At 40.2% G+C, this 19,753-nt stretch overlaps 1 protein-coding gene across 1 annotated transcript; it reads left to right on the forward strand.

Moving 5' to 3' along the window:
- The first annotated feature begins 2,968 nt into the window (after nt 1-2,968).
- pkp1b (plakophilin 1b) lies at nt 2,969-18,907 on the forward strand. The gene is made up of 13 exons (XM_080424682.1): nt 2,969-3,304; nt 4,539-4,633; nt 5,807-6,225; nt 7,518-7,662; nt 7,872-8,079; nt 9,091-9,259; nt 11,772-11,889; nt 12,749-12,922; nt 13,910-14,080; nt 16,911-17,064; nt 17,193-17,379; nt 17,718-17,802; nt 18,260-18,907. The coding sequence occupies exons 1-13, from the start codon at nt 3,103-3,105 to the stop codon at nt 18,332-18,334; spliced, it is 2,202 nt and encodes a 733-aa protein (XP_080280808.1). The 5' UTR covers nt 2,969-3,102; the 3' UTR covers nt 18,335-18,907.
- Nucleotides 18,908-19,753: the final 846 nt, after the last annotated feature.

Below are 19,753 nucleotides of genomic sequence, written 5' to 3' on the forward strand. Positions count from 1 at the left end.
GTATCATTTGATGTTCTTTGAATGGCAGTGCAGCAGTTTCTCTTTTGTACTGTGTGTCAGGGAGACAATCTGCACTCTTGTGCACCACAGCCCAAAGCATAGTAATGGACTAGAAACTCTTTATCAATCAAGTACAGTGACTCCTCATCCATTTACAGTAGATTAATCTAGTTTTCAAGCCCACAACTGGGCACACTTGTATATAAATATTATGTAACTTAAAGAATCTTAAGTCATGTGAGCCACATTCTTTGACTGATAGATGGAGATAATTGTGAAGGAGATTAAATGCAATAATAAAGAATGTATACTCACTATACTGTGTTTTTGCTTTTTTGACTTGTCTGCTATTACATTCAAATCCATGTCTCTGATATGAACATAAATCCAATGAATGTCTCTCTCTCTCTCTCTCTCTCTCTCTCTCTCTCTCTCTCTCTCTCTCTCTCATATTCTCTCTCATTGGTGGAATTTACATTGACTTAAGAGTCAATAATGTAAATTGACTCTTATGTCAATTAAGGAGAATGTCATTCCCAACCATATGAAATGCTGTTAAATTGCATACTTTTGTCCCCAATTATCCAACATTCCTGACATGATACAGGCCATATTTGGGGACAATTCTGTCCCCATATATGGCACATACACACTGGCCTAAGCTTTTTCCATCATTGTTGTGTGAAAGCAACTTGTGGTGATATCTTTTCGCCATTAGAAGGCAGTGTTTCACTGGACCTGAGAGGTCTGTTGGTTGGTTATATGGCTATGACCAGTCATGTCATTCTGTGTGGGACAATGAATGTTAGCAAAATTATATCCAGCGGTGCGAATATTGTTGCAGTGGTTTGAGACGTATACTTTATTCATACAATTGCAATCAAACAGGCACTTGAAGATGCATTGAGGAGGGGAAGAAACTCTCATTTTAAAATAGCCCTTTTGCTATGCTTGCCTGTTAAATTTGTGATGTTGGTCAGTAGCCAATGAATTTTTCACCTATGACTCACTTCTCAGCAGGACTTACATAACATGCTGAAGTTGATTTTATAAACATCAGTGATATGTACTGACACATTATTGGGTGCATACAGCTAAATATGTTTTGATAAGTTGGTACTGGTAGTTGGTACTATCTGAATAATAAAGACCCCTTTTAAATAGTGCCAGTCTGTTGTGAAAGCCGAGGCTTATCTACTGTAAGTGGTACAATTGCTATGCTCTAGTTTTCCTTCCTATGAAACAAGTCATGGTGACTCTTCTATATAAATAAATACATGCTATCTCATCTGTCTTCCTGGCTGTGGTGTGACTGCCAAAATGCTGGCACAGACCAAAGTGAATCACCAGCATACGGGTACTGCAGTCATCACAAGGGATTAGGTGAGAAACAAATGCACAAGAGACAGACACAGAGTCAGAGAAAATTATGGAAGGTGTGATGCTTTCTGACTTTGTCTGACTTTAACCACTATGGTACAGAGTGACTGTATAGAGCACAGATGGGTGTGGTGTGTGGTGTGATGTGGTGAAAGTTGCTACAGTCTACACAGGTTTGCCAGGTGAATGAGAACAATGCAAAACATCAGTCATTGCTCTGGCCTTTTGTCAGTCCCATATCTGAGCCAAAGATTTGTGCAATTCCCACGACTCCCAAGTAACCATTTGTTACAAATGGAAGAAGTAAACTGGAGTCTGAATGATTCCTAGGAATAAGTGTCATTGTTTCAGAAACTTTCAGTTGCATTCTTTGGAAACATTTCCATTTCCCCCCATCAGCATTCTGGTATATACGTTGACCCCAACCAAGTCACACACATTGAAATAACTTGCATTTTCTATTCTATTCTATCCTGCTGTCCTTCTCTGGGGCAAGTATTGTTTTCATTATAACAGTTGCAAATACTTTTCAAACCTTGCTGTGCAGTTATAGAGTTATTTGGACCTGGCCTTATAACACACTAATAATAATAGCTACAATCTGCCTACAATAATAGCTGTGGTAAACTAGCCTTTGATCAAGACTATCATATATGTATTTTATCGGGCCTGCACCCCCAGTGCGTCCTGGACTTTCACCAGTACATCCCGTATTTCTCCGAGCATGCACAAATGAAAAATATAAGGTGCTTACCCGGTTGCCCCAAATATGAACTCACCCTTCGGAGTCTTTGTACAATGTATTAGTCCGTATTTATCAATAGATATGTGTTTTACTCTCGTCTGTGGCCGAACGCCATTTGTTCCCCCTCGTTTACTTCCTGTTTACATTGAGTGTAATTCCGGCTTTCACCGGATGCGCCCCGTCACTACCGCCCATTGAGTAGTCTCACGTAGCCACTAGCCAGGCAACAACAAGGATACAGGGAACTTCCGACAGAATCCGACACAGACAGGATTAAAACTCATATCTATTGAAACATTTGGACTAATACATTGCACAAATACTCCGAAGGGTGAGTTAACATTTGGGGCAACCGGGTAAGTACCTTACATATGTTTTGTACATGTAGACTTAGACTAGAACGGAGAAATACGGGCTTTACTGGTGGTGAAAGTGCACAATGCACTGCGGGGTGGTCGCCAACGCCAAGACTATCGTATATTATACGAAAGTAAAAGTCAGACTCGATAAAATGCATATGATAGTCTTGAATCTTGATCTATGGCTATAGTAATAAATAAACCATCATGTTGAAATCAGACGTTCTAAGCCAGCATGAAAGGGACTTTCACTTGCTGGCTGCACTTCTATGTCCATCATTAGCTATGCCTGTCAAGGCACGTTTGAATTGTAGTCGGATTCAGACACTGATGCGTGTGTGATTAAGGACTGTGATTAATAGATGCAGGGAGAGAGTCTAGCCTGTAGCTGAGACACACCCAGTTCAAACATCAGCGCAGTCCCGTGGGTCTATTGTGTTTTTCAGTGGGCGAGGTCTGATTGTTCAGGGCAGGGCTCACCGGCTCAGGGCAGGGCAATGTACGGTGCGCTTTAAGGACACCTGTAGCGGTAGCCTGCCACTGTACCGCATGCAGACCAGTCCAGACCAGACGTGACAGACTGGACTTAACGTGCATTTTGAACGCAGATCCGCAAAAATGATGACGCTCGATCCACTGAAATCTGCCATTTCCTTTGATAATGTCGACTACACGTCTCTCGCGCTGCCCTCCGTCAATCAGTATCAATCGGGTCAACAGCGCGTCTTGGACCAAGTGCAAGCTCTCACGCGATCCAAGATCAAGCAGAGGCAGAGCAGCAGGGGCGGATCGAGTGGACACACTCCTGCATCTCCAATAAGTAAGAAAACATCAATGGCATTTCATGTATGTGGCAGGGGTGGAAAAAGTACAGAAATGTTTTACTTAAGTAAAAGTATCAATACTGCAATGTAGAAATACTCTGTTACAAGCAAAAGTCCGGGATTCAAAATTGACTTGAGTTACGGTAAAAGTTTAAAAAAAAAGGTATTGGTTTCAAAATGTTCTTCAAGTACCAAAAGTAGAAAGTACTCATTATGCAGACTGTCCCATTTCACAAGTTTTCAAATGAATAAAAATCTTTTGAAAATAGCAGATCTGCAACCTCAATGCTTCGCAAAGCAATGCATTTTGAGCTTAATGTAGATCTACTATTTTCAAATGGTTGATATGGCTGAAGTGGGTAATGTATGTTTTGTAATAATAATCAAAATCTACAAAGTAACTTAACTAAAGTTTTCAAATAATTATATTGGAGTATTAAGTATAATATTTGCCTCTGAGATGTAGTGGCATAGAAGTAAAAGTACTGGAAATTGGTTATAGGCTACTCCAGTAAAGTAAAATACCTCAAAATTGTACTTAAGTAAGGTACTTGAGGAAATGTGCTTACTTCAAACCACTGGTTTGTGGCATCCAGATTCCAGGCTAAATGCCAGATAAATACACGAAGAAGATACTGGTTATTTAAAATAACTGTTAAATGTGGCTAAATTAGGCTGCATAGACGTGTAAAATAACGTATTTTACACGAAACATGCCTAATTTAGCCAAATTTACCAGTAACACATTTTCCATAAAAAAAAATAGCACATAGCCTACTCAGCTTTTTCAGATAACCCGCATATTGCAAAAAAATCTGTAATAGGCTAATAGACCTACTGCAACTGTATTTTACAGTTAGAATTTTATTTTTTATAGCTTAAGTTTAAATTATACTTCCATGCATTTAATTTGAGTTCAGGCAAAATCCTGATCTTGTTGGTGTGGCTGTTTTTTGGGATGGATCTCTGCCATCTCTCCTCTTTTGTTGTTGAGCACAAAACTACTGCTTCCATAGATAGCTAATGTGTTTCAAATTAGCGTAGGAATGTATTTTTGGTTTCTAAATTGTCTTGTAGTAGGCTGTAGCATTTCACAAGTTGCAAGTAGGCTAAATAATCAGAATGTAAGTAGCCCAAGTCTAAACGTTTTAATTTAAGTTTTAAGTTGATTATTGACAGCTAAATGTTTAAGTTCATTTTTTTATTTAACATTTCTTTATTTCTATTCAGGCCCTCTGTATGACAACGTGTTCACCGACTCTTTCAAGTCACTTCCCCCCTCACTCAATGGAACTAAATTCGTTGGAAATGGACAATCTAAACTGGTACGGTGGAACCTGTTTGTATGACCCACACACACACCACACACTATACCCATTGACCATTGTATTACTCATACTGTATGTATATAGGCTACTACTGTAATAGACAGTATATAACATGAAAAAAGATGATAGCATACGTTTACCATATGAGAGTTCTTAAAACAATGTGGTACGGGTACTTTCGGGTAATAAATATGATGAACCCAGTGAGTCAATCAGTGAGTGCATGGCCGAAGTAGCCTACATTTGGAGAAGGTATTGAAATGAAATATGATTCATGTGATGACAGTTGTGTTCTCTCATGTTCCAGGACATGGCAATAGTGAGATGAGTGACTGGCTCTTTGCCACTCAAACACAGATCATTGTTGATTACGTTATCTTTTTGTCTCTCATGCCATGTTGTGGTATGTCTTTATCAACAATCTTATTCATCTCTAGTGAGACAGAAGATTCTGTGAATACGCGCTGTTTACCACTTTTCTATACATTTTATTCAGATGAAATTGTCTTTGAACCACAGAAAACAATCGATCGATTGATCGATCCATCTCACTCTGATCCACATGAAATGATATCGTTTATCAAATTGATCTGTAAGTTTAACTTAAACAAACTGGGACATTTAATAATAATGTTGTAAAATATTATGAAATACAGAGGAATTGTAAGTTATGCTTGACCTCAACATTTAAAAAAATAGTTCTCACATTAGGCCTATACTTTACATGCCACCATAATCTTTGGTATAAACAGTTGCTGGCCACAGATAATTTGACTCTGGTGGCAAATTTATCTCAGCCATATTTGTGTAATTTGTTTTTTATCTCATTCACCTGTGAATGCTGTGTTGAATACTGGAAAGAATTGGTCTGTCCTGTTGAGACTGCAGGACTGCCCATTTAAAGCTCTCTCATAACATGATTAACACACCATTTAACCCTATAACATCTCTATTCTTGGGCAAACATTCTGCAAAAATAGCAGATCTACAAGCTCACAACACTTTGCAATGTGATGAATTGCAACCTTATAGATCAGTCATTTTCGACGAATGTAGTTAGTGTAGAGAGAAAACAGGAGGGGGCCTAGAATAGTTGTGATGTTGAAATAAGCCTTCGTCATGAAAAGACCTTTTCATAACGCACATAATATTTATTCCTTGGATCTACAGCTCAGCCAGACCGTCAATCGCCGGAGCGTCAGTGGTGCAAAGGGATCAACAGTCCAAAGGAACAGCTACCTATACGAGCAGGGTTACATCCCTGTTATCCCTGTGGCACTTGGCAGAGCCAACACCAGCCGCAGTGAGCCCGATATTACAGGTCGCTTCGTCAAGCCAAATCGCGCTGTGCCTTCCCGCAGACTCCTGTCCAACAAGTCCAACACCTTGCTGACAGAGAGAGCCAGTCAGTTTGTGGTGAATGGCCCACCCCAGCCTCAGCCACCACGCATTATGAATGGCACAAGTCACACCAACAACAACAACAGCCAGTTCATAGTAGTAAGCCAGACCCAACTGTCCGCACCACCATCCAAAGACTTCGTTGTTGATGGTACATCTAAGAAGATAGGAAGCAAGGCAGATTCCGGGTGAGTGGACCGATATACATTCAAATTAAAATGTTGTTGATTTCATGTTATATAAGTGTAAGGAGTATAATGTCGCTGTCGGGCAGAAATCTTCTATCTCCATATTTCTTCTTTTAGTTTTTTCATAAATTAATTCCTTATTTGATTTGAATTATTTGAAAAGCAATAAAACTACATGGTTACAGAAGTTTAAGGATTACACAATAAAGTCCTGAGACTTATTTCCTTTGAGGTCCTCTAACAGTTAACAGTTAATAAGTTCAAAATACAATACAATACAAAACACTTGACAGTAACATACAGTACATACTGTACATAAAACAAGCGCTCCCTTATCTTTCCCTAGACTATACTTTGTCATATGGCAGTGTTGTGCAAAAATCAGAAATAGACGCGCAATGCATCACATTGTGATGTGTGTGAGCTAGCTTGTAGATAAGCTATTTTCAAAATGTTTTAACAAATGAAAGATTAGAGAAATTAGAGAATGTCTGTGAATCTTCGCCTATAAGATAGATCCTGTGCAGGAAATTCACTTGTTATGACACCACAGCAGTTACGAAACCCAGGACAGATACAGAAAAAGAGATACAGCTAGGAGTAACAAAGAATGAAAAATCTAAAAAGAGTAGCAGGCAGTAACGGATAGGCATTAGAGACCAGTAGACTTAGCTATGCTACAGAAATCTAGCTTGGCCCTCAGCACTTGAGCTGCCTGGGGAATGGCATGGTGAAAGAGCTATTAACAGGTATAGATAATATATGTGTAGTCATATCACAGTATATTAAGACTATGAGTATATAATAGTATGTTATTAGCATAATGACATGCCCAAAATAGGGCATGTACTGTATATGTTATTGTCATGTGTTTTGTATTGTAATGAATGTTTAACTTATTGACTGTTAAATGTGAGAGGACCCCAATGGAAATAAGTCTCAGGACTTTATTGTGTAATCCTCGAACTGCTGTAACCATGTGGTTTTGCTTTTAAAATAAATCAAATCAAATCAAATCATAAGGGACGCAGGGTTGAAAGTGGTTAAGTCTGTGGGTTTTATAAATATTACCTAATGAAAAGTATTTACTGTACAAGAGCTTGTGACTAAATAATAACTACATTGGATCCATTGGAACACAGGTTACTTTTTTAAATATCCTGAAAAGTAACTGTTTTGGACATACAAGGTTTTCGCCTGACAGCGACGATAATTTCCTTGCTCGATTGATAATATGCTCCAGTATGTTTCTTAATAGCACAGGCTGATTTTCTTTTTTTTTAAAACTGTAGCTCTATCAGCAATTGCTGTGGCATTGCTGATATGACAATGAGGGATGCTGTGGAGTATCTCTCTAACAAGGATGAGATGTATCAGCACTGTGGCGCCTCCTTCATTCAACACAACACCTACATTGAAGATGCCGCTAAACAGGAGGTGGTTAATCTTATTCTGTCAAATGTCCATAATTCCACACACACCACATGAGCGTAAATAGCAATTTTGTCGCTGGGCTGTGACAAATAACTGGTGATGTAGCCTGATGTGTTCACAGTTATCACATAGTAGTTACGTGAAACGTATTTGCACAACGATTAAACACGTCCAGCAGTATCAACCCTCCACACTCCACTCTCTACTGCCAGGTTTTGAAACTCTGCGGGGTGGTTCCTCTGGTGGGCCTGCTGCGCAGTCCCAGTCCACAGGTCTATCAGACGGCCTCGGCAGCCCTCCGCAACCTGTCGTTCAAAAACAGCCAGATCAAGGAGGAGGTGCACCGCTGTGGTGGGATCAAGGAGGCCGCTGCCCTGCTCAGAGAGACGGACTCCTCTGAGACTCAGAAACAGCTTACAGGTACGTTCGCACACCTTTGCATGTGCATACATAGACTGCATAAGCAAGCAGTCGTGCACACTGCATGAGTACTACTACTGCATCTACAGTATGGAAGCTACATTATTCACAGGTGACAGATCCCAAACGTGATCCCTAAACGGTAGTACTTTATAATAATTATACACTATTAAGCAATAGTTAAGCATTTATAAAACGTGTTTTAACACACTCACTAACCATGTCTAAATCCTTATATGTACAAATGTACGCACTTATTCATACTCAAACTCGTGATTTATTTAGGTAGTTATTATTATTATTTTTTATTTATTTTTTATAAGTATTTTGTGTGAGCCCATCTAAAGTCAGGATCTATCTATCTATCTATGCCTTATAAAGCATTTATAAATTAGATAGAAGCAGTGATATAGAAAATGTCAATACAATCATTAAGCACATTAAAGATTAGGTTATTAAACGGGAATAAAACGTTTATAACTGTGTTTACTAATGCTTAGTAATGTATGAATGATGCTATACAAATTATGTATAATTAAGTAAAATTAAGTATTTTCTAATGCTTAACTAATGTTTAACTGATGCTAATTAGTGTAAGTGTATAGTTATTATAAAGTTAAGTATAGTTAGTCCAAAACATGCATGTGACATGACCCAAACCCAGGATAGACCATGGGAGAAGAGGCAAGGGGAGGTCCACAAGCAAGTTTTTATTGCCCAATATAACAATTTAACAGCAATGTAATGAACATAAATGCCTGTCTGCTCACAGTCACAGCTGCAAATAAAGCATAAATCACAGTTTTAAATGCTGACAGGAATGGCTCGACTAATAACTTAAACAAGGTTCTTTCTGCTTTCACCTGCCCAGTGAATGGGATGAAAATTGTCACTCTACCTATTACTGCTGTATCTGGTTACAATGCTTGTTGCAAAGTTTGTTTTTAAACAAACTTTGCAACAAGCAAACAAGTTAAATAAACTTGGACATTGTTTTGTTGTTGCCGCCAGGCCTGCTGTGGAACCTGTCCTCTCTGGATAGCCTGAAGCCTGACTTGGTAAAGAGTGCTCTGCCTGTGCTAATGGAGAGCGTCATACTGCCTTACACAACAGGACCTGATCGCACCATAAACAACAGTCTTGACCCAGATGTGTTCTTCCATGCTACAGGTTGTCTTAGGTAAGGTAAAAAAACACGATTCGGATATTGTGCATTCGCCATTTCTTAGCTCACTTATTGTTAGGGCGAGGGGATCTGACTTCAAATTAATGATTATTATAAGATGATCATGATTATTTCAAACATATTCCTCAATTGCAATTAATAAATGATTATTAAAAAAAACTGGAAAATATCAGATCTACAAGCTCACACGTTGCATGCTGCATGCGTTGTGAGCGTGTTGATCTGATATTTTCCCAGTTCTTGCATGCCGTCATTGTACAATAAGTATAATAGTATGTGGTTAATCAGATTTGTTTATATTATAAGAAATGGGAAGAACCCCCCCCCCCCCCCCCCCCAAAAAAAACCTTCTTCTCGATTATTCAATTAACCTACATAAGCAAGGGGCATCACATGGATGCATCACAAAGGATATAATTGCTTACTGTAATGAAAGTATTCCATTAATTTATGCCAGGTGCGTCCAGTGTAGCGCGGTCACCTCGGAAAACAATGTGAAGTGTTGACAAAGTAGAATCAATATTCGGTTACTGCATTGTCTATTTCTCACCTCAAATGTTTTCAAAAACATTCTTGAGAACAATGTTTAGCTGTAAATGACATCGTGTTTGTTTACATACCTGCCATGTTGGATACGGCACCAAATCAAGCAGATCAGATTGCAGGTGCTTTGAGCCTTTCATTAGACAGCGGCCTGTTATTGGGTCCAGCGGTCATAACAGACCGCTGAATTCAGTGATTGACCAATCAGAATCAAGCAATCAACCAAGCAGTGTAATAATGGAATATAACGTATACAATTGGGGTGGTTGTATTTCGTCTCCCTGCTCTTCTGTTGAGACATTTAAATCATGTGTCTAGTTTGCACACAATCCTGTTTCTTGACCTGAAGTCTCCTCTGAGCAAGCTCAGTGGTTAAAATGTCAGCACTTCCGCAGAAGACCCGGGTTTAATTCCGGGGTAGGAATTGGAACAGGAAAGCAACAGGATGCAACTTTAAGTCCTTTATTTATTCAAAATGTCGGTTTCGATATATTTTCGGTGTAGTCGGGTCGGAACGTTGGGTAACGCCCTTCATACAGTGTTTTGAGCATGCACGGACATGCACATACGTGCCCGCGAGACTGTGTTCCCATGAGCCATCCAATGCAGCCATCCGTGGTGTCTGGTGTAAGGTGTCAATGGTGTCAACTAAAAAACGAAACTAGTCGATTCCAACGAAAACTACTAATGCACCTGTAAACCTAACTAAAATAGCTGAAATCAAACGTTAAACTAAAGTTAATATTTGTGCACGTGTGCGCGACATTAAAATAGCGTTCCACCTGTTAGAAATCCCCACTACACCCTGCCCATCCCTACCTATTGTCAATGTTTGAGCTCACATGTTCGAGTACGGATAGGTCTACTATCACTCTTAAATTATTTAAGAGCATGTCCAGACAGATGGAAATCGATCTGAATTGCTGTGTGTGTGCTCTCTTGGAAGCGCTACTGTGTAGCGTATTAGCGTGACATTCTACAAAGCAGAGATTAGCAGAGACATTTTAGTTTAGTTTCTTTTAGAATATTTGTATAAATATCATCTCATTTGTGAGAAGACACAATATAGTGTAGATATTATAGAATTGATACTGTATATACGCAAGTTTAAATGGTATTTGTTTCCCATACTAGAAAAAAAGGACTGCATAGCTCTTTTTAACACTTCTTTTAATGAATAAAATTGAATTAAGTCCAATCTGTATGGTAGCGTATGTTAATATAATTTAACTTATACAATTGGGGTGGTTGTATGAAACCGGGTTCAAATCCAGGTAATGTGTGTGTGTGTGTGTGTGTGTGTGGGTGTGCGCAGTGGCGCGGGAAGGGGGGGCTTCAGCCCCCCTGGTGGTGGGAAGCAAAAAAAAAGAAAAAGATAATAACAATAATATATATATTTTTTGTAAATTAAAAAAATACGTATAATTTTTTAAGTCTATACACACACATATATATTAAAACAATGATGTATTTAACTTTGGGGAATAAAATATTTGGTGAAAAAGGTGAAAACAATTAAAAAAATGTCGCAAAAAATCGCGGAAAAAAATCGAGCACGCGCGCGAAGCCCCTTGGAATAAATGACTTCCAGCGCCCCTGTGTGTGTGTGTGTGTGTCAGCAAGTCAAGTGCAATCCAAGAATATGTCATGTGTCAGGATCCAAATTACCTTGTGTAGCACTGACACATTTAGCTGAAATAAATTCTGTCTAATTTGTAATCAGTGTTTTACTTTATGTTTACACAACACACACACACACACACACACACACACACACACACACACACACACACACACACACACACACACACACACACACACACACACACACACACACACACACACACACACACACACACACACACACACACACACACACACACACACACACACACACACACACAAAATATGTATTTATTTATTTGTCTATTTACTTACTACTTACTTACTTACTTTTGTACAGAAATCTGAGCAGCGCCAAACAAAGCAACAGACAGTCGATGAGAAAATGTCGTGGATTAGTTGACTCTTTGGTCGCTTATGTTCAGAACTGCGTGGTGGCAAACAGACCAGATGATAAGGTAAACCTGTACATACGGTATGTCTTTTTTTGACATACGTATGCACACACACACACACACACACACACACACACACACACACACACACACACACACACACACACACACACACACACACACACACACACACACACACACACACACACACACACACACACACACACACACACACACACACACACACCTCACATGCAGAATGGTCCAATTTAAACATGGAACTATAGCACACGTTGTTCCGAGATGTGATCTGACATGTTGTGATGTTTGTCCTGAATAACTGTCATGGTCCAGCAAAGTAGAATAGCACAACCCAAGAGGATTATGTAACCAAGCCTTTTCTTTTATCTTCGTGCCATGTGTAGTGTGTAAAGACAAAGAGTTCATCCATATACCCACAGTGCTCACATGAGTCATACTGGCTCAAGGCTTTGCAACCAAAATATCAGTCCTTCTACAGCAGTGGTTCCCAAACCCTTTAGCTCGAGACCTGGGACTCAAACTAGTGAAAATAGCCGATCTACTGTACAAGCTCTTAGATCTGCAATTTGTAGATCTACAATTTTCACTACTTCTTAATTTTATTTATTTATGGAATTTCTTAGATTATTTTTTAAAATGTATAACAATCTTTTTAATTTCTTGTTTTGGAAAATCTGTCTCAAGGCATTGCATCCAAAAATGCCCAAAACATATTTGAAATAATTATAAAACAACAAATTGTAGGAAACAAATAAAAAGGTATATTTACTTGCGACCAATAAAAATGGGTCCGCAAACCAAAAATTGGCCCAGTGTTTGGGAAACACTACAGCATGTGCACTTACATCTCCTGTCATTTTGTTCCTCAATATTGGAATAGTCTGTGGAAAACTGTGCCTGCATCCTTCACAACCTGACGTTCCAGCTGGAGGCTGAAGCTCCGGCCCTGTTCAACAGGATCTCAGCACTGTCCAGGACAGCCAGTAAAAGACAGGGAGACACCGGCCCGATCGGCTGTTTCAGCTCCCAGAGCAGCAAGGTGCTAGAGCAGGAGGTAAGACAAGCTGTGTGTGTGTGTGTGTGTGTGTGTGTGTGTGTGTGTGTGTGTGTGTGTGTGTGTGTGTGTGTGTGTACTATCAAATTTGTATCCGTATCTGAACCACTGATGAGAAAAATGCGGATCAGACATAATGGCGGACAGAGGTTTCTTAAAGTTATTTCAGGACTAGTCCATACCCGGTATGCATAGTTTAAGTTTCTGTGAGGAGCGCTGCTGATTTAATCCTGTTGGCGTGATGGTGTGGTGTGTGTAACAACCCGGTCTTTTACGACCCGAGGTGGTATCTTTGCCACCCACAACCATGATAAGTTGATGTTGACACTCTTTCAGGTAAGCTATTTGTGTTAATAACACAATGTGGATTCGAATATTGCACATGTCAATCCGCATGCTATTGCTATGGAGATGATATCCAAACTCCAAAGTGCTCATAAAACGCTGTGTGTGGACACAGGCCCTAAATGAAAGGCTGTTGTTTGTGTGGCGTTGTGTGTGCCAAGTCCACCCAGTAGCTATCCCATAGCCTGCGAGGACTCTGTAACCATGGCAACACAGCCCATAGGCCGGCCGTGCTATTACGGATCCTATAGCCCGCGGTGCACATAACCGTGGCAACAGAGCCCATAGCCTGTTGCCACGGTTGACAAAAACGGTTGACAAAAACGGTAATAAACAGCTCAAACTTGGGAAAAGTGAAAAACGGGCCACGTCACTGTCTGCATAAGCTAATGGTCAATGCCCATGTGCAAGTTCAGATCAATTGCTCAACCAACTGTAGGATAATAGGATAGTGTGAGCTGTTATGGCCATTTCAGATTACTGAAAAATATACGTGTAATGCTTTCAGCATAATTATTTGAATCTGTGTTCTCACAGTATCGACTGTAAATCAAATATGATATGTGCTGTCACATGTGTGATGTAAGTCTTGTGAGAATTATAACATTTACCGACAGAGGTCTCTGCCATTTCTTGCTGTAGCGTCATTTTGACTATCCAGTTGTGGAAGAGCTACACCCTAAAGGAGCGGGCTGGCTGATCCACTCCAAAACCTTGCAGAGTTACCTGTCCCTGATGGGTTCCAGCCAGCAAGATAATACCCTGGAGGCCTGTTGTGGAGCTCTGCAGAACCTCACCGCAACCCAAGGAATTGTAAGCGTACAGTAAACTTCTTCTGAGTCTATTCTAATATGGTATAACATTTTGAATAGTAAGTAAGTAAGTAAGTAAGTAAGTAAGTAAGTAAGTAAGTCAATTTTATTTATATAGCACTTCTCACAGAGAAAACTCACAAAGTGCTTTACACCAACAACTGTAACAAAAAACAGCAGCAAAACAGTACAATAAATACAACAAAAACAGAAGACTTAGTACGAGGAAGAAATAAAAAGAAAATCAAAGATATTCCGCAAAAGCATGACCAAACAGAAGTGTTTTCAAGTGGTTCTTAAAAATGCCCACAGACGCTGCAGCTCTCAGGGCTTGCGGTAGGGCATTCCAGAGTCTGGGAGCTACAGCCTGAAAGGCTCTGTCGCCCCTGGTTATGTAGTTGGTTCGAGGGATGACCAACAGACCCTGGTCGGCTGACCCTAGGGTCAGCCGACCCTAAGGTAGTCATGTTCCTCATTCCTATTGAATGAGCGCAGGGTACCTGGGCTTCAACTTTCAACTAGCCCCGGGACAAGGATGGTAATGTTGGTTTCTCTGTGCACTACATGTCCACTTGCACACCTCCAAATCTAATGAGTGGATTGCCATTGAACTTTTCTGTTCATCTACTAGCTGGATTGCCATGGAATTTGCTGTACACTTTCATGCTCCCAGGAAGATGACCTATACTGATTTGTGTAGTGTACTCCCTACCCCCTTGTTGTTTAGTGTTAGAGTTATTGTATTGTATACACACAATAATGTGTGTATGTGTGTGTGTCCGTCTGTCACCAGCTAATCTCCGGCACCGTTGGCCCGGTCGCTCCGAAACTGTGCACACACACTCCCTGGATGCCAATTCAGAACTTCTGCCCCAAATCTTTCACATGGGCCTGTTATAGCGCCACCAGGAGGCCGATTTGTGCAAAACTATTTTTTTTATATTACTCCTACAAATTGTATCCAAACATCATGCAAATCAGTACACAGTATCACTATAGTCATGTGATCTGTCCAATTTCCCATATTCCAACCTCATTGCCTAAGGTTGGCTTCCAAAGTTTGCAGGATTGGTCCGTTTTGAACAAAAAGCCTCAAAGTATACACACAGCTTGCGATTTCCGTGAAATTTCTCACGCACATTCCCACTAGGCCGAGGAAGAAATGCCACCCTTCTCACATTGGCCTGTTATAGCGCCACCAGCAGGTCTAATTTAGCAAAACACATTTTTGGAACAAAATGCCTCAAATCATGAATGCAGTGTCAATGCAAGAATAAATGGCACGGTTGGCACCCTTTTCACATTGGCCTATTATAGCGCCACCAGGAGGCCAGAATAACGTACCTGACCTGGCGGAGACCTGTGCTCCGAGGAGCACTTTTTCTAGTTAGAGTTTGTTTTTATGTGATTGTAGTTCCTCTGTGACTGCAAGCTTGTGCCTCAGAGGACACACTCAAAAAGTTGCTTGTTTGTATATGACAACATTTCAGATTACCCAAAGGGTACAACAACACATCTTGTTTGTGATTGGACAGAACCCAAGTCAATTCAGATTCAATCGATGCTCTCATTTGCTCTCATTGGTTGTTTCCCTGTCCGGTGTCATTGTGTCACTTCGGACTAGTGTTTTTGCTCCACATCAATTACAATGACAATTTAGGCATTTAGCAGACGCTCTTAATCCAGAGCGATTTACAGTGAGCAGGTAAATATGAGGCAATACATCAAATGCATAGAAATAGTCATCTAGGATCATAGGTAAACCAAGAACCTATCATCATCCAAACAGTATAATATAAAATAAAAAATAATCTGTACATTGAAACTTTACACACTATAGGATGCCAGGTCTACAAATTAACCTGGCTAGTCTACATAACATGTAGACTAGCCAGAATCAGCATGCTCATCAGCATGCTCATCTAAATCAGCATGCAAGTGGTTGAAAAAGGATGATTGAAAAATGTGGTATCTTCTGTTTTGTGGGGAAACATTTCAGTCATTTCCAGAATTTGCCACTCCGTCTTCTCAGTCCTATAATTTCATGTGCTTTTAGGGTTCCACAGAACATTTCCGTTCGCATGTCTGTCCGTCCGTCCGTCTTTCCTTCCTTCCTTCCTTCCTTCCTTCCTTCCTTCCTTCCTTCCTTCCTTCCTTCCTTCCTTCCTTCCTTCCTTCCTTCCTTCCTTCCTTCCATCCCTCCTTCCTTCCTCCCTTCCTTCCTTCATTGATCCCACGGGGGAAATTCAATTGTCATGGCAGTATGGCACTTATGCCCTCAATGGTAATTATGCGTAGTATAAATAGGAGGCACAGCTGTGATGATGGTCTGGTATCAAGTGTTGGTGCGGGGTAGACATGAAGTCTATGAAGTGAGGTAGTGTGTGTAGTAGGGGTGGGGTGTGCGGTGCTGATGGATGGCAGCTGTGTGTTTAGAAATCTGACAGCTTGGGGGGCAGAAGCTGTTACACAACCTTGCAAAGCTGGTTCTGATGCTGTGAAAGGGGCAAACAGACTGTATGAGGGCTGAGAGAGGCTGTTCACGATGGAACACGTCCTGATGGAGGGGAGAGAGACCCCTGTGATTTCTTTGTATTTTGTGAAGAGTCGTTTTGTTTTCTTAAATGTTGTTTACATTTTTGTGTTTTGTGAAACATGTTTCGTGAAATGCCATTGTGTTTTGTGAAACTTGTTTTTCGAAATACCGTAGTTTTTTGTGAAATGTCTTCGTGTGTTTTCTTTGTGTTTTGACCCCCAGGGCCACCGTAGCAGACAGACAAGCATTCAGTTCCTTCATTCTTAGTGATGAATATGACCTTTTGTTCTCACAGGTCTCCAGTGTAATGAGCCACACCATTGTGCAGAAGTTAAATGGCTTGCAAGTCATTGCTCCCCTTTTGAAGTCACCCAAGCCTAACTTGCAGAGGAACAGTGTGGCCCTTGTGGGGAACTTGGCCCAGAACCAGAACCTGCAGTCTGCCATAGGTGAGTGAGAGATCCAAGACCATGTCAAACAACTTGTATTATGTTGTTCCTTCATTATTACCCTAAATAATTACTTGCAAATGTACGTGCTTTCTTGCCAACGGCTTTTGTTTACTCTCTCATTGAAGCCCGTAAGGCACTTCCAGAACTGACAGGAATCTTGAGTTCCGGCACCAAAGAAGGGAATGAGTCGGACGACACCCTGGCCATGGCATGTCAGACAGCTCTCTGCTTGTTAAGAAAGGAGCCTGAGCTTGGTAAACGCCTGCTCAGCAACAACCTGATCAACTCACTGAAGAATTTGAGTCAGAACAAGTAAGGTTACATGGGTGGGAGGATTTGTTTCATATGTTCTAATATATCACCATAGATCATGATGACAGATGTAAAGCCAAATAGATTTCAGCTATTAAAAGCACTTCATTCATTATTGAGGGAACAAAGGTTGAAGTATAATTCATTTTATGTTGTCTTTTTTCTTTTCTTTTTTGCAGTATGTATGGACAGTATTTAATTCAGTTTTTGTGGATTATGTATGATTGTGTGGACATTGTACAATGAAATATTAGGAACATAGTGCAATGATTTAGATTTTGCCTATATTCTAGTAAACAAGTCTTGTTTCATGAATATGTGTGTTCTCTTTCTGTTAGGTATTTCCCCAAAGCCAGCAAAGGTGCAGCTCTACTCCTCTACAGCCTCTGGTCGGATAAAGAATTACAGAACTTCCTGAAAAAGGTAAGCGAGTTCAATTGTCCTCATGGCTATAGGATTCACCTCAGGGAGCTATCTCTGCTATGTGTTCCCCTTCACACCAAAAGTCCACGCCTCTCTGAGGTATTTGTGAGAAAAGAAGAGAAGACAGGTTCAAAGCTTAGGTTGGTGATATGGAAGAATATCGCCACGACTAAGCTAACACACGTATGTGTAAGGCATCTGGTAGCACAGGTTCAAAACATAATCCTAAAATTGTCATTCACATAATGATATAGTACAGAAATTGTAGCACACTGGTGTGTGTTGTTATGCAACCCCTTTTCCTATTACGTCGTCACTGACTCACTTGAAATAGAGGATGTGGTATTATTGGGAAAATCACTCACATGCTCATAGGTTTGTCAGTATTTCAGGTAGGATGAGATCGTTTCAAGACTTGTGATGGAATTTTAATTCACGTCTCTCCCTTGTCTTACAGCAAGGAATGAATAAGGCTACGTTTGTGAACGACATCACCATGGCAGCACTCAAGTCTGTCCAGGTTGTGGAATAACACGCCGGCCAAAAAGGATCCTTGTGGATAATTTTTTGCAAAGCACTGTTTCTCAACGTTGGGTCCAAATGGAATGGACACTACACGGGTCTGTAACTCTGAGAGTGCCTCTGGGACCCCAATCTACTCTGAGTTACAGACCTGTAGGGGTCTATTTGAACCCCGTGGTCACCAGTGGTGTAAAGGACTCGACTACAGTTGCTTTTCACACCACCACTGGGACATGCACTGTGAGCAATGAGGCTGAGCATCTAAGCAGCATGGTTTCCTGTCTCATTTCACTAGAAGTCATACAAAATAATTTTTAAAACAATGTTTTTGATGGATGCATTACACATTTACTGTAAAGACTACACACCCCCGGATGTACTATAGATAAAGGTGAAAGGTAGAGATATACTGTATGTATTTGTTACGCATCAGCCAATGCAATTTGTATTTGTTTTTATGCTCTGTTAAGGTCAAATGTATTAACAGTGAAATATGTGCCGCGGCCTACCAGAATGACCCTTTCTTGCTTTATGAGTTTGTTTAGTTAGACAATTTCTGAGTATTAAACACTTTGCACTGATACTGTTTATTTGTGTTATTCTTTTTCATTAACCAACAACAGTAAATATGATGAGGTAACATGACATACAATTTCTATTGTTATTTGTGTCACAAAGCTACATGTATCACCAACTTCATATATTTTCTGCAGTGTCTCACATTGACACAGGTGCAGTTTGCTATGGTAACACCTAACACACTCCCAGTTAACATTAGTACCTTCTGCCTCGTTTAATAGAACTTGATTTCCAGGAGACACCCACCGCTGTATTTCTAAATTGTGACTGATTCGCAGATGTTGGGAATGTTGCATTCATCACAATTAGTCATTTGTATCGTAGTCACAGCTGATGCCTAATACTCAGCTCACAGGTCTGTTTTCGTCACTTTCCTATTTTGTGAGCTTAGACTGCCTTCAGGCAAGTAAGAAAAATCTCTCACACAAACAATTTACTCCAGCTCTATGATTTACAGGGCTGCTAGAACCAGACAGTTGTTGCTGATGTGGCTTTCAGTTTACTGCATAGAGTACAAGTCTGAAGTAAAAAATAAAACACGCCCTGGGTCATGAAGATATTTTCCCATTTATTTCCCATTCCCTTTTTTTTAAATCACGTAAAATAAGAACTGTGTTCCAAAAATAAAAGTCTGGGCATTCTGTCAGGGAGGTGGCTCTGTATTGTTCATGATGTTTAGTTAGTAGTTACAGTATAATTTATACAGTCTTTGTTTGGGGAAAAAAATATTCATTCTGCAGCGGTACCCGGAAGTAGCGTTGGAAAACGGCATTACCTTGGAGGAAATCACTGTCCCTGCACTGAAGCCACTCTGTCAGAAAGATTCCTGAGATTAGATTCCGTGACATGT

The sequence above is a fragment of the Gymnoscopelus braueri genome, assembly GCF_963280865.1.
Source record: "Gymnoscopelus braueri genome assembly, chromosome: 3".
NCBI classification, from domain to species: Eukaryota; Metazoa; Chordata; class Actinopteri; order Myctophiformes; family Myctophidae; genus Gymnoscopelus; species Gymnoscopelus braueri.